This window comes from Bidens hawaiensis, unplaced genomic scaffold (genome assembly GCF_021521415.1).
Source record: "Bidens hawaiensis isolate Kalapana, Puna unplaced genomic scaffold, B.hawaiensis_p1.1 tig00020696_1, whole genome shotgun sequence".
In the NCBI taxonomy this organism is placed as follows: domain Eukaryota; kingdom Viridiplantae; phylum Streptophyta; class Magnoliopsida; order Asterales; family Asteraceae; genus Bidens; species Bidens hawaiensis.
The window spans coordinates 303,219-318,144 of record NW_027493183.1 but is presented as its reverse complement, the minus strand read 5'-3'; the positions used below and the strand labels follow the sequence as shown (position 1 = coordinate 318,144).

The 14,926-nt window shown below is 45.1% G+C and overlaps 1 protein-coding gene across 1 annotated transcript; it reads right to left on the bottom strand.

The window, feature by feature from the left end:
• Positions 1–11,109: 11,109 nt before the first annotated feature.
• Positions 11,110–13,624, bottom strand: LOC143561519 (copper chaperone for superoxide dismutase, chloroplastic/cytosolic-like). The gene is made up of 6 exons (XM_077049584.1): positions 13,547–13,624; positions 13,435–13,461; positions 12,819–12,891; positions 12,595–12,729; positions 12,268–12,491; positions 11,110–11,465 (listed from the first exon to the last, which is right to left on the bottom strand). Exons 1-6 carry the CDS (start codon positions 13,568–13,570, stop codon positions 11,202–11,204), a joined length of 747 nt encoding a protein of 248 aa, XP_076905699.1. The 5' UTR covers positions 13,571–13,624; the 3' UTR covers positions 11,110–11,201.
• Between the last annotated feature and the right edge of the window lie 1,302 nt (positions 13,625–14,926).

Sequence of the window (14,926 nt, the reverse complement as noted above, 5' to 3'; positions counted from 1 at the left end):
TTATTACTTGCTTACCATTTTATTACATATTATCTTATTTATATATATATATATATATATTATCAACGTCATAATAAAGAGAAGTGGGGTTTAGACAACTGGGATCTAAGTCGGTCTTTTCAATTAACTCAATTATTCAAGACTTCATATGAATTATGTGTATGAATTTAGTTTTTATTTATTGCTTAAATAATAGCATGACGAACTTTCTATATTGGTCTTATATTGTTTCTAAAAACTTTTTATATATAAATTTCATTTTTTAATTTATATGTTAGCTTAATCTTGTTGATTTCAACTCAAAAACACATGAAACAAGGTAATTTCGCTCGTAATTATTGATAATTAACTAGTAATTTTAATAATGATTTAAAAGCCACTTAAGGTGTATTTATTTGTTAATAATCTTGGAGGTGGGTGGTGCGAATGCGGGAAGGTACAGGTATGGTTGAGTTGGCAATTGAAGTCGTCAGGGAAAATCGTCCTGTCCTAACGGTATGTATGGCGACTGGCGAGCATAAGCTTGCTGAGGGAACCGCATGAATATAATTATATACAAGTATTTCACATCGTTTATAACACACAAAATTGAGGGATGAGAGAATGTGAAAAATGTCCATTCCATGGTTTAGTAAAAAATTATGTGTTGATGTGCATTAGAAAGAGTGCCAAGGATGTTATGGACGACACCCACCATCCTTATATTGTTTTATTTTAAATATTGTATCATTAATTTAGTAAGATCACTTTTATAATTACATTCACAAGACTGTTCAATAAGAAAATCTAGCTTATTTAGAGAATAGTAAGAAATAAACATTTATACATATATACATGTAATTATAGTACAAGATGGCTATATAACTGTCTTGTTTGCCCTTTGCTATAATAAAGATGATATGCGCTATGTAGTACCCATGAATTCTTAAAACATCCGTAGTCAGATTCAGGGAGGGTAATATTCCACCGTGTCAGGCTCCCCGCTAAAGTGACCAACGAACTTACGAGCTTCTGCCCCCCCCCCCCCCCGAACTTCCCTTCGCTCACAAAATCTACAAGCGTCTTCTATGTAACCCACTATGGCAAGGATGCCAACTTCTCTGTCCCGAACCCTCTGATCCACATGAACCATCTTTTTTCCATCTCTCTCTCTTTCACGTTTGGGTCCACAGTGCTTGATAGACTGTAGTATTAATCTCTCATCATCAAGAAGTACAAGCGTCGTAATATAATTAGTTGAAAGTATGTTTAAGTTATATTTATAACTTCCATGTAAATGTGTCAATATATGTACGATATTTGAAAGGTTACAACCTAAGAATCACACCTTTTAGTGATATATAAATAGAGGCAACATCTGAATGTTTAATTCAATTCAATCTAAGTTGTGGTTATCAATACAAGTTTGTTTTTCATATCATATTGTTCATCATATTATCATATCAATTCATTGTCAAATGTCATCAATCGGGCCAACATAGACCCATTGCAAATCCTCTACCACGGGTTCTTAGGTCCCAGCAGAGCCCAGTTGGACCCACAGGACTCACCTTGAAGAGAGACGTCTGCGCAGAAACCAACTGGATCCGCAGGACCCACCATGCTCAGAGACGTGACGTCCTTACGCGCAGTACGCAAGCTGTTCCCGCAGGAAATGCCTCCCAATGGTGAAGTACTCCGCCTGTTCCCGCAGCTGCGGATACAAGCCATTAGGGAAGGCCACCCGCGCAGCAAGGCTACACGCACAAGGCACTTAGCTCTCAATAATTCAGTAGTCACCTGAAGGAATGAGCAAAGCCGGGAACAATCCCGCACAAAGGCGGGAGGGGGAATACTCCCGCCCAAATGAGCCAGTCCGTACGATACTGGAAGATCTTTTGTACTGTACCTGACGAGGTATGGGCAAAAGATCTTACCAGAGATACGACAGCCCATTGACAACAGTATGGCGAGCAGCATGCTCTTGTACTGTATGTCACTATTAGCCGCTACCTACTCACCAACTCCTGTCATACCACGTGCATAGCCTGCAGTTGGTGGAAAAGGAATAGTACACAGCAGGCCTGGTCACTGTCAGCCGCTGCCTACCCACCAACTGCCAGCATGGCACGTGCGTAGGCCACAGTTGGTAGAACAGGAATACTATTCAGCCGGCTATACCCTCTTGGAAACCTACCTTCGGCTATAAATACCCCAAATGGTATGATCATCTCATCTTATCTTGTATCTTACATCATATACCTGATATCTGCTCTAGCAATCTCTTAATATACACATATTCAAGAGCAATCTAGTCTGATTCTTACGCCGGAGGGTGGTCACAAGGAGGTACCCCCCCCCCTTCTTAGTGACGAGCTCACGGTGTCTGTTTTGCAGGTTATCAGAAGAACCATCTTTGCCGAATCTAACCCCTCGTGGGAAACATCTATTTAACCCCCAGATTATCCGTAATCTGCCCGGGGTAGCTTAGTGTTTCTTCATTGGCGCCATCCGTGCATAAAAGCTAGAACTTCATTTCTTTTCAGTTTTTTCAAACTTTTGGAAAGATGGTTAAAGAAACTCCGGTAACCACAACCCCAGCTACTGAGGGGAATACCGGCGGCTACACAGTTTTTACGAACACTACCCCGGTTACCCAAGCCGGGGCAAGTGCAGTAAATTTTACGAACACTACCCCAGTTACCCAAGCTGGGGCAAGTGCAGTAAATAATCGCTCACTGGGATTCACCGATACCCAGTTAGAGAGACAACGAACGAGGCTCCCCCGCCAAACACTCGATGAAGTTAAAGCGTGGGCGGAAGCACGTCAAAAAGAATTCCAAGCCGAGTTGGATGAACGCTTACGTTCACTCCAACAGCCTGAGGAATTCGGAGAGTACTGGGACAATGATTCGGAGGAATCCGATAGTGACGCAAACCCTCGTCATAGGGCGAAAGGGAAGCGTAAGGAAACAGACTCCCAACCGAGAAGGCGTTTTGGAGAAGCCTTCAAACCAAAAAACGCAGGTGGAAACCCACGTGACTTCTCCAAAACATTTACACCAACTGCTGCAAAGGCGGGAACGTCCAAATTTGCAAGGGACATTGCGGAAGCAATCGTCCCGAAAAGTGCCAAACAGATGTCCAACATCGGCACTTACAATAGTATATCTGATCCAGACGATCATTTGAACAGGTTCATAGCGGGGGCAACCGTCAGTAGTTGGACGGAACCTACGTGGTGTTACATGTTCCAAATGACGCTTGTTGGGGCAGCTAGAGCGTGGTTCGATCGTCTACCGGTCCACCACATCTACGATTGGGAAGACTTCCAGCAGAAATTTAGCCAACACTTCAGCCAACAAAGAAAGTATACCGAAGAGCAATGGACAATCCTCAAATGCATTCGAGAGGAAGATGAATCTTTGCCAGACTTCATCACTCGCTTCAACTCAAAGAAGCTAAGTCTGGGTAATATTAGCGAAGATCTTGTTCGCGCTGCTTTCATCCAGGGCGCGAACGACCCAGAGCTCATCCGCACCTTAACGGGTAAAGATGGCATGCCATCCACATGGGATGCCATCATAACAGCAGCTAAACGCTTTGCGGAAACGGAGAAGCAACTGGGTAGAGACCTCCCCCAGAGCACAAACCTCTACACCCAGAAAACAAGAGAAGACAACGTCCTTACCGCCCGACTAAACAAAAAGCGGAAGCTAGGCATTTGGCAGTCAAGGGTAAACTTTGACACCTCATCCGGCTTGCAACATCGGTTAGGCGGAAGGGATAACGTACAGTCGAACCAGAACTCCAGATGGACGCCACTCACCAAAATCGTCACCGAGATATTCGCCACTGAGGAGCTCCCATGGCCAAAGGCTCCAATAATCCGACATCGTCACAATGCTGATCGGAGCAAATACTGTGACTTTCACAGGACAAAAGGCCACAACACTGAAGAATGCACAGACGTAAAGGACATCGTCGAAGCATTTGTCAGAGATGGGACGCTCGCACACCTCGTGGCGTAACGAACGCTGAGCAGGCTGATGCGTCTAGAACCCCAGCTGGGGAAAACACGAATAAAATTGCAGCTTCAATGCCGGAGACTACATACTGCGTGAACAACGAGATCCCGAACCAGGTGCATATCGGCTCGATGGCACTCCCATCCCAACAACATGGAAGGGAGCTCAATTACACAGTTTGCATGTAGATCAATTCCAAATTTGTAAAGAAAAGGCCCGGAGCCACTTCTAATGGAAATGATTCTCCTTAGAACATCGACGCTGATGATTTTACATTTATACTTATGAACTTTCCACACGAATATGCCGGTTTTCACCGCATAATTACGTGGAAAGTCGTTGCGTGGGGAAGGCGGCAAAACCCGCATAAACCCAAAAAACGGCAAACCTTCACGCAGGTCAGTTAAAGGTAAAGTTCAGTCATCCCACCAAATGAAAGTGCCGGTCTATCCGCACGAATCATGATAGAGGAAACTGAACACTAACCTATTAACAACCGCGCGTCGAACGGTTAATTTATTCAACACTGATGCCGGTACTCACCGCATAATTACGTGGAAAGTCGTTGCGTGGGGAAGGCGGCAAAACCCGCATAAACCCAAAAAACGGTAAACCTTCACGCAGGTCAGTCATAGGTAAACTTTGGTCATCCCACTAAATAAAAGTGCCGGTCCTAACCGCACAAATCATGAGAGGAAACCGAACCTATTGACAACCGCGCGTCGAACGGTTAACTTATTCAAAATACTTTAGAAAATTTCTAACAGAAGGATGAAGAAAACCTCCACGCAGGTTAGATGTAGGTAAAGTTTAGCCATCCTACTAAGTGCAAGTGACGGTCTTACCCGCACAATCACGAACGAGGAAGCAAAACTTCAACCTATTATCTACCACGTTCAAAGGTTAACTTATTCTAAACACTTAGAAAATTTCAAAGGAAAAGATGAGGAAAACTTCCACGCATGTCAGATATAGGTAAAGTTTAGCCATCCTACTAAGTGCAAGTGACGGTCTTATCCGCACAATCATGAAAGAGGACGCAAAACTTTAACTTATTATCTACCACGTTGAAAAGTTAAATTATCTAAGTACTAAAGAAATTGCTAAGTTAAATCAGAATATGCGTGAAATAAACAAGGCAAGGGATTGGCAAATAATCTTTATTCCATCGAAATTCAAATATTACAAAGATTGCTGGGTACATACCCGCATACAAAAGAAGCTATACAAAAATAAAAATCTACTCTAATGGTGGAAAGGGATCTTCAGGATCAAGCCTCAGGACCACTTCCACTTGGACCCGCACCATCAGTAGAGTGTGGCGGTTCAAGGAAAGCTTTAAGGATAGCTAGCCCATCATCAGCAGCGGCAACTTCGCTTACCTTCTCCACCACCGGATGCGGGAATGCGGCATACTGATTCACTGCTTGGTCGTATACAGCTTCAGTATCCACATCAAATAAAGGGAAGTTGGAAGGCGGGATGCCTTTCTCAACGAACCCTAGACCAAGCAGGAAGCCGGCCTTTTCCCCATCCTCATGAGAAGCGTTGAGGGCTGCGCTCATAGCATCGTCATAAGACGTATCCGTGAAGACCCGATGCACAACCTACAAAAAGAAAAAATACAAGTATCAAAACCTTTTATATTTACAAAGAAAAGCGTAAAGACATTATGAAGTTAAGCTTACCTGAGACAACGCTTCTCGAAGAAGCCATTCCTTGGCAACCAGAGCCTCTTTGAGGGCGGCTTGAGCTTGGTTACGGGCGCGTTCGGCTTCACTTTTATTGAGGTTGGCAAGCAACACTTCCTTTGCAGCAGCCTCTTCAACGCCCTTTAGCTTCCGCTCAGTGTGGTCAAGCACGCCCCTCTGGTCCAAGATCTCTTGGAGCTTCTTGGCGTCTTCCATCGCCAAGGCATCATGAGCCTGTTGGAGCGCTTCTAGTTTGGCTTTAAGTTCCTCATTCTCGAGGCGTAAAGGCTCAGCAACAGCTTCAGCCTTGGTGGCCCTCTCGGTTGCGTTCCGTGCAGTTTCCTTAGCCAGCCGAAGCTGTTCGTTAACAGCTTGGGCAGCCTTGGAACGGGCCTCGAGCCGGGCCTGAACTTCAACCTCGAGGGCCTTGAAGGCCTTCTCCTTTTCCGCAGCCACTGCGGTAAGCCTCTTATTCTCCTCCCGGACAGCCTGCGCCTGAGCTACTTCTTGGATGCGAGCTGCTTTTAACTTGTCGTTTTCACGACAAAGCAGTTCGACGCGCGGCTGCATCCGGGCCAGGAGAACCCGAAGCTCATTGGTTAGCCTACCCTCCTGGTAGCTAGCCATGGCTTCCCCCAACGCACCACTGGGAGCTGCGTGACGAGCCCACTCCACGCACTCCACAGGTGTGCGAAGGGTTGTTCCTCGGCGGATGTTCCATCGTGGAACATACACTTCATTGGAATCCGACACTGCAAAAAACAAAAAGCAGTTAGGAAAAGATGATATTAAAAAAAAAAAAAAAGGCCCAAAGAACCCTACGCACCTGTAGGGTCGACAACAGGCCGATAGCCGCCAAACCCATCACCTGAACCCAAGGGAAATCCGTCCAAGAGGTCAGGCAGATGGGAAGGAGGCATAGGTTGGCGAGAAGCCCCAAGCATACCTGAAGGATCGGCCGTCGTTGTCGATGACGGAGGAGGCATGGTGAAGGCCGCCGCGGTAGTAAAAACCAACGGATGTGAACTCACCGTAGGTGAACTCACAACCGTGGTCGCCGCTGCGGAGTCCGCAGAAAAAGTAACCGCCGGCTCAGTGAAAGATTCAGTAAATATGGCACTGACAGCCGGCGGTGATGTCATCACAGTTGGAGCAGTTGGCTCAACTGGGTGAGCAACTGAACCAACTGAAGCAGGCGCAGCCGCCTGGGTCGTCGCCTCAGGTAGGCTGACCAAGCCTACCGTCATGGGTCCGGAGGTACTCCTCCCCGCTCCACCCTGGAATGCGGTAGCATCCACGCCTGCACAAGGAAGATAAGTATTAATGATGGAAAGCTATGAAGTTAAAAATAAAGGAAGTTTGTACTTACGGGTTTTCTTGAGCCTAAAAGTGCGGACAGGCGGGGACGAACCCGATGGAGCCGGCCTCTTTACGCCGCTCACCGTCGTCATCCTGGGCTCTCCGGAGGTGACAGTCGTCGCAGCCTCCGGAGTAGTGGTCTTCTCACCACCAGGGTTCCCCGCCACCTCCTCGCTCTCGGTCTCTGAATCAGACCGAGGCACCGGATCGGCAGTGGAGGCCACCTTCGCCTTCCCCTTCCCGCCGGCAGCCTTCTTCTTCCGCACCAACGGAGGACCATCTGCGGATTCCTCATCAGAACACAAGATTAGAGGAATTCCAGCAGAGGTTTCAGCATTGAGGGGTCGAGGATTGAATAACGCCTTACCTGGCCGCCTGGCGCTCAGGATCTCGTGGCCTGGCGGGTGGACCTCCACGAACCGATCCGCCGTCTGTTCAAGGATGGGCAACTCGTTCTCATCTAGAGCACGAGTACCCATCCGAGCGGGACTATCAGCCTCCCGCGGATACAGGAGCGACTGCAAGTCGTTCCCCTCTTAAATAAAAGAAAAACAGTTAGAAGACAAACCTATATAAACAAAGAAGACAGAGCATACCGTAAGGGACAGAGTTCAAACCGTATTCAAGGACGATCGGGATCTTTTGCGCCTCCGCACCCTTCCACACCCGGCTCATCCCGAGCATCACCATCCCGGACTCCGCAAAGCGGTAAACCGGAGATTGGACTCTGGAAATCTTTGAGAACCATTCCGCCTCCTGGTAGTTGGAGGCGTGAAGGCTGGGGAGTGCTTGCCCATTCTTAAACTTCATGGCAAGGGGGATGGCGCGAGCGGAGATATAAAAGAACTCCCGCTTCCATGAACGAAGACTGCGCTCGGTTGCGCAAATCTTCAAACCCTTGATCCGGGTTATCAGAGTATACCACCCCTGGATGCACCTCCAAGAGTAGAAGGTCATCAGGCGGTCGACGAAGGGCTCAACGCCCAGAATCCGGCACACCCACTCGAAGTGGCGAATCTTTGCGATCGCCATCGGGTGTACCTCGGTCAGGTGTACACCGTGCCTCTCCAGAACACGGTACACAAACTTCGTCAAGGGGAACCTAAGATTCCCATAGACAAAGAATGCGGCATATACCCCGATCTTGCCTCTGGGGGCATCATACACTGTCTGATGAGGTTCAGGAAACTCAGGCTCGAAAGACTCGAGCATGAACTTCCTGACGATGTACTGATATAGATCGACAGGCAGAGCACACTGGCACTCGCCAGCAGTACTCTTGTCATCCTTGTCGGACGTGGATGACGGGTTCTCGGCGTACACCCCAGCCTCCTGGGCTGTAGCCTCAAGATCGTAAGCAGAAGACATCTTGCAGGTATGAAAGAAGAGAACGATTTCAAGAGAATGCTCGACTGAAAAGGTGAGTATTCGCCGGAAATCGTTTTGAAGATGAAGAGAAAAGTGAAAGTGTGGATTACAAAGGACCCTCTCCCCCTTTATATACTAATCGCAATCAATGCGATGAATTTAATGCGGAAGAGAGAGAAATCGCAGGTGCAATGAAACTATGACACGTGGCAAAGAGCAAGCTGGCAACAGCTGTTGAAAGGACGCGTGCCATTAATTTCGCGGCCACGCGCTCGAAAAATCGCGCCCACGCGCCTGAAAAAGCGTCTGGAATGACCATGTACTGTCACGTCACCATAACTTCCTGCACGTCCTGACACAGTCAGAAGAAACCGTCGGACGACGTTTCAACAGTTTGGACTGTTCTTATCCTTTCACCAACTCTTCGAATTTCAAACATTCAAAAAGATTCAAAAGTAAGCGGGAAAATACCCCTTACCTTGGCAACCAAGTAACTGTAAGACAGGTGCGAGTACAGTGTTAAGGCAAAACCCTTCACATACTTAGCACCCGCAGGGAATTGACGCCAGGAATACCTTGGAAGTAAAGTAACCGTAAGACGAGTGCGGGTACAGTGTCAAGGCAAAACCCTTCACATACCTAGCACTCCGCAAGGAATTGAAACCAAGAAGGATCTTCTGGGCAATGCTTGCGGAAACGGGAATAACATCCCCGCATAGCGGGAACGTCGAGAACTACATTGTTTGAAGCTTCAAGATGGAATTGGTGGTTTTAACATAATTGATCACTGTGTTCAAAACTACCAAAACCTCATGGAGAATGCACACAAGTGTGACTCAACGCTCCTGACTTGCGAGGAGGTTACAGACCTACCCGCATCATACCCAAAGATCAAGCAGGAAAGTCGGGAATTTCTGCAAGTGACATAAGGACTTCCGCGGGAAGAATCCCCATGGAAAACCTTAAAACTAAACCCTTTTCAAAAACCCTTTGCTTAAGTCCAAAAGTTCACCTCACTTATTAAACACTCATGAAAAGAACATTGGACTGGGGGAACTTGAAGAGGTAGGTCCCAGCAGAGCCCAGTTGGACCCACAGGACTCACCTTGAAGAGAGACGTCTATGCAGAAACCAACTGGATCCGCAGGACCCACCATGCTCAGAGACGTGACGTCCTTACGCGCAGTACGCAAGCTGTTCCCGCAGGAAATGCCTCCCAATGGTGAAGTACTCCGCCTGTTCCCGCAGCTGCGGATACAAGCCATTAGGGAAGGCCACCCGCGCAGCAAGGCTACACGCACAAGGCACTTAGCTCTCAATAATTCAGTAGTCACCTGAAGGAATGAGCAAAGCCGAGAACAATCCCGCACAAAGGCGGGAGGGGGAATACTCCCGCCCAAATGAGCCAGTCCGTACGATACTGAAGATCTTTTGTACTGTACCTGACGAGGTATGGGCAAAAGATCTGACCAGAGATACGACAGCCCATTGACAACAGTATGGCGAGCAGCATGCTCTTGTACTGTATGTCACTATTAGCCGCTACCTACTTACCAACTCCTGTCATACCACGTGCATAGCCTGCGGTTGGTGGAAAATGAATAGTACACAGCAGGCCTGGTCACTGTCAGCCGCTGCCTACCCACCAACTGCCAGCATGGCACGTGCGTAGGCCACAGTTGGTAGAACAGGAATACTATTCAGCCGGCTATACCCTCTTGGAAACCTACCTTCGGCTATAAATACCCCAAATGGTATGATCATCTCATCTTATCTTGTATCTTACATCATATACCTGATATCTGCTCTAGCAATCTCTTAATATACACATATTCAAGAGCAATCTAGTCTGATTCTCACGCCGGATGGTGGTCACAAGGAGGTACCCCCCCCCCCCTTCTCAGTGACGAGCTCACGGTGTCTGTTTTGAAGGTTATCAGAAGAACCATCTTTGCTGGATCTAACCCCTCGTGGGAAACATTTATTTAACCCCCAGATTATCCGTAATCTGCCCGGAGTAGCTTAGTGTTTCTTCAGTCATCAATTGGGCCAACATAGACCCATTGCAAATCCTCTACCACGGGTTCTTATGTTTCCGGGTTAAAATTGTTTTTTTTTCTTTCATCTAATATATCTATCTGCTATTTGAAAATTGAAAAAAGAATTTCAAACCAACCAAATAATTTAAATACGAAATAAATGGCTCCTTGATAAGGCTGGTGGCCGGTGACGGTAAATGGTTTAATTTTGAGTCGTTGGGTCTGGCACTCCTCGTGAAACCAGTGGGGCACTAGTCTAATTGCTGTCGCCATATTTCACATCTCAAACGTGACCTTCTTAACATTTTTCTTAAATGATTTTCTTAACTCATATGACTATAATTGATTAATACACTAAAGTAGTTGTATTAAACTTAATTAAACAAAAGCTAATATACTCTATAATTCTAATTAAATATAGGAGTAAATTGTTACTTTAACCCATGTGGTTGACTCTACCAAAAACGAAAATTTTTGAGCATTAACTATTGACGCCGTTGCCTGATCTCACCATCAATGATGGTCATAGCGATTTAACTTCTCTTTATAACTATCCTTAATTTCTTATTACAATCCCATCAACCGTTAATCAATAATACACATTATCTCATTGGATTCTCATCATTCGATAATAGGAACAGGTTTATAGGCCATCCTAGTTCAAAAGTCGGCTCGAAGGTTATCCAAATACAAAGTTTCACAAATCAAAATAGATAACAGCTCTTAACAACTTCGCATTAAACTTTACTGGAAACAAAATCAGCATTAGTTGCTTCCCAAATGGTGGTGCCATCACATGTGCAAAGCTTCTTGTAGTTCTCACCAACTCCTGCACTTCTTGCTATAACTGCTGCTGCAAGCCCAGCATCACATCTGTCTTCTTTTTCATACACTGCTATTGCTCGACCAATAAGATCAGCGATCTTAAGGTTCTTTTTGACACCCGAGAAGAACGCTTCACCGTTCTCATCAGCCTCTAGTGTTCCCAGGTCACCAAGCGCCTACAAATATTGTTTGTTTATTATTATTTTTGTTTTCATATAGTAAAGGGTCACTACCATAGAAACCAACATATTTTCTTATTTTTATACAAAAAATACCATACTAATTTTGGTATATTAAGGCTCTTAGATTTGTAAAACATACACTAAAAAGTACTTTGGTATATTAGTCACCAAACTTGTAAAATATATAGGCCTGTAAATGAGCTGAACATGAGCCATAAACAAACGAACATGAACAAACGATTTGTTGAGCATGAACACATGTCTCGTTTGTTCATTTATGACCGTCAACATTCGTTTACGCCCATTCATTTATATTCGATTATGTTCATTCATTACATTCATTTACGTTTGTTTGGGTTCGTTTGTTTATGTTTCGTAATACATCCATTGATTTCATTTTACCTATTACAACTTAATATAGTTTTAATAACTTTTTAGGCCCAACACGTTGTTCTTCACATTACTTTTAACTGATTTTAGCTCTGTTATATTCATTCATCTATGTTCAGATATGTTTGTTTGTTTACGTGCGCGAACTGCTCGTATATATTGTTAACAAACAGACATAAACAAAGACAAACAAGAAAACTCCATTCCTTTAACAGGTCGTGCTCGATTGTTTGTTCGGCTAAAGTTAAATGAGCGAATACAAACATGCTTCAGTCCTGTTCTTCTGAAATTTTGTATATTAAAGCCCATAGACCTGTCTAAAATGGGCGTACTTCCTAAATTTTTAATATAATAAACAGCTTACACTACACTTTTTAAAGTTATTGATCCATTTATATAAACTGACCTTTTCTTCTGACAACTGATTAACAGGACTGAACACTTTGCCAGTACTCGCAGCACCTCGAGTAAGGTCACCAAACTCGTTTATGGCCCAACCATGTTTTCCAGGTGACAACCCACTAAAATTAGCTTCGATTCTAGCCAACTCCATACTCACTTGGGCCAAACGAACCACCCCAAATATTTGTGGGCCTTTGAATTCAGCAACAGCAGCCGAAATCAACACCTCTGAATTGCAAAATCGGTAGTTAGAGACTTTATTTTGTTTAATAGTCAAGAGTAAACCAAATAAGAATTTTTCGGATAATTCGGTTAAATCAATCAAACCTACCTCCTGGTAACCCTTGACCGATTAAACGGGCTTTTTTACCCGTCTGCTCCAAAGCTTCAGCCATGGTCTTAACCGACGAAGACCCGAAAATTCTAACTACTTGATTGGCTAAATCCACATCAATGCTCTTAATTCCTAAAAATATAAAAAAACAAACAGATGTAGAATGAATACAACACTACAAAATCACAAAACGATAACACCATCCTGCTCATAATACTCACCATTCACTGTTTGTAACTTATTCTTCACTGCTTTAACACACCCTTCACAACTCATATCCACCATGAACTCCGTCTGTAATTGCAAAATTTCAACATCTTACACAAGTTCCGTAAAATTCGATTCTAGGCCGCGATTAATCGGTAGTCGGTCATGAAACTTCAGCTAATCGAAAACTGGTAGTCGGTCAAAGGCGGCCCAAATCGAACCTTTGTTTTTTCTTCTTCAAAGGCAATCGGACCTTGGTTTTAATTACCCGTTAACCCCAGATATTGGTTTTTCTCATTGACTCGTCATTCTCACATATAAGCATTCCAATCCTATTAATCGCTAGTCGGAACCTACCGCCCGACTAGCGCCTAGCGAGTCCTACAACACTGATCTTAGATTACCATAATCGAATCCCAAATTGTCAAACTTATGGTTTCTGTTAGTCAATTAGTATCAGCTTAATTATTCCCAAATTGAGCATTCAAATTTAGGGTTTTTGTTAGTCAATTAGTATCACCTTAATTATACCCAAATTAACAAGAAACCCATAAAAAATATGAGATTTTTATCAAACCAATCACATAAACTAATCAAAAACACAAGAAAAAAGGAGTAATCAAAACGCACCATAACTTCCGGTAACTCCGCATCGAGCTGCAAGAACACAAACAATCGATACATCAACCCAAAACCCAAAATTAATAAACTATCTGTTCAAATTAAAGCACAAAGTTCTAACCTGTGTGGCCGGTTTAGTATCCATATGAAGAGCAGAAGGTGGGTTAGTGAGATTCTTGACGAGGGTTAAACGATTTGGGTATGTGAAGAAACACTAACCGGACCCCGGACAGATTACTGGTAACCTGGGGGTTGGATAGCTGTTTCCCACGAGTGGTTAGACCCTTGGAAGATGGTTCTTCTGATAACCTGCAAAACAGACACCGTGAGCTCGTCACTGAGAAGGGGGGGTTCCTCCTTGTGACCACCCTCCGGCGTGAGAATCAGACTAGATTGCTCTTTAAATATAAAAGTATATTAAGAGATTGCTAGAGCAGATATCAGGTATATTATGATGATATAAGATAATGTAATGTTGTGTTCAGATGATCATACCATTTGGGGTATTTATAGCCGAAGGTAGGTTTCCAAGGAGGTATGGCCAGCTGCAACAGTGTTCCTGTTCATCAACAGTAGCCTACGCACGTGCCTTGCTGGTAGTTGGTGAGTAGGCAGCGGCTGATAGTGACCAGGCCTGCTGTATACTATTCCCTTTCCATCAACTGCCGGCTACGCACGTGGTATGACAGTAGTTGGTGAGTAGGCAGCGGCTAATAGTGATATAGTACAGGAGCATGCTGCTCGCCATACTGTATCAGTGAGCTGTCGTATCTCTGATCAGATCTTTCGCCCATACCTCGTCAGGTACAGTAAAAGATCCTTCAGTATACAGACTGGCTTATTTGGGCGGGAGTATTCCCCCTCCCGCCTCTGTGCGGGATTGCTCCCGGCTTTGCTCATTCCTTCAGGTGACACTGATCGAGAGCTAAGTGCCTTGTGCGTGTAGCCATGCTGCGCGGGTGGCCTTCCCTAATGGCTTGTATCCGAGGCTGCGGGGACAGGCGGAGTCCTTCACCATTGGGAGGCTTTTCCTGCGGGACCAGCTTGCGTACTGCGCGTAAGGACGTCACGTCTCTGAGCATGGTTGGTCCTGCGGATCCAGTTGGTCTCTGCGCAGACGTCCCTGTTTAAGGTGAGTCTTGCGGGTCCAACTGGGCTCTGCTGGGACCTACCTCTTCAAGTCCCCCCAGTCCAATGTTCTTCTCATGCGTGTTTAATAAAGTGAGGTGAACTTTTGGACTTAAGCAAAGGGTTTTGAAAAGGGTTTTGTAAGGTTTTCCATGGGGATTCTTTCCGCGGAAGTCCTTGTCACTTGCAGAAATGCCCGAGTTTCCTGCTTGGTCTTTGGGTATGATGCGGGTAGGTCTGTAACCTCCTCGCAAGTCAGGAGCATTGAGTCCCAGTTGTATGTATTTTCCATGAGGTTTTGGTAGTTTTGAACATAGTGATCAATTATGTTAAAACCACCAATTCCATTCTGGAGCTTCAAACAACGTAGTTC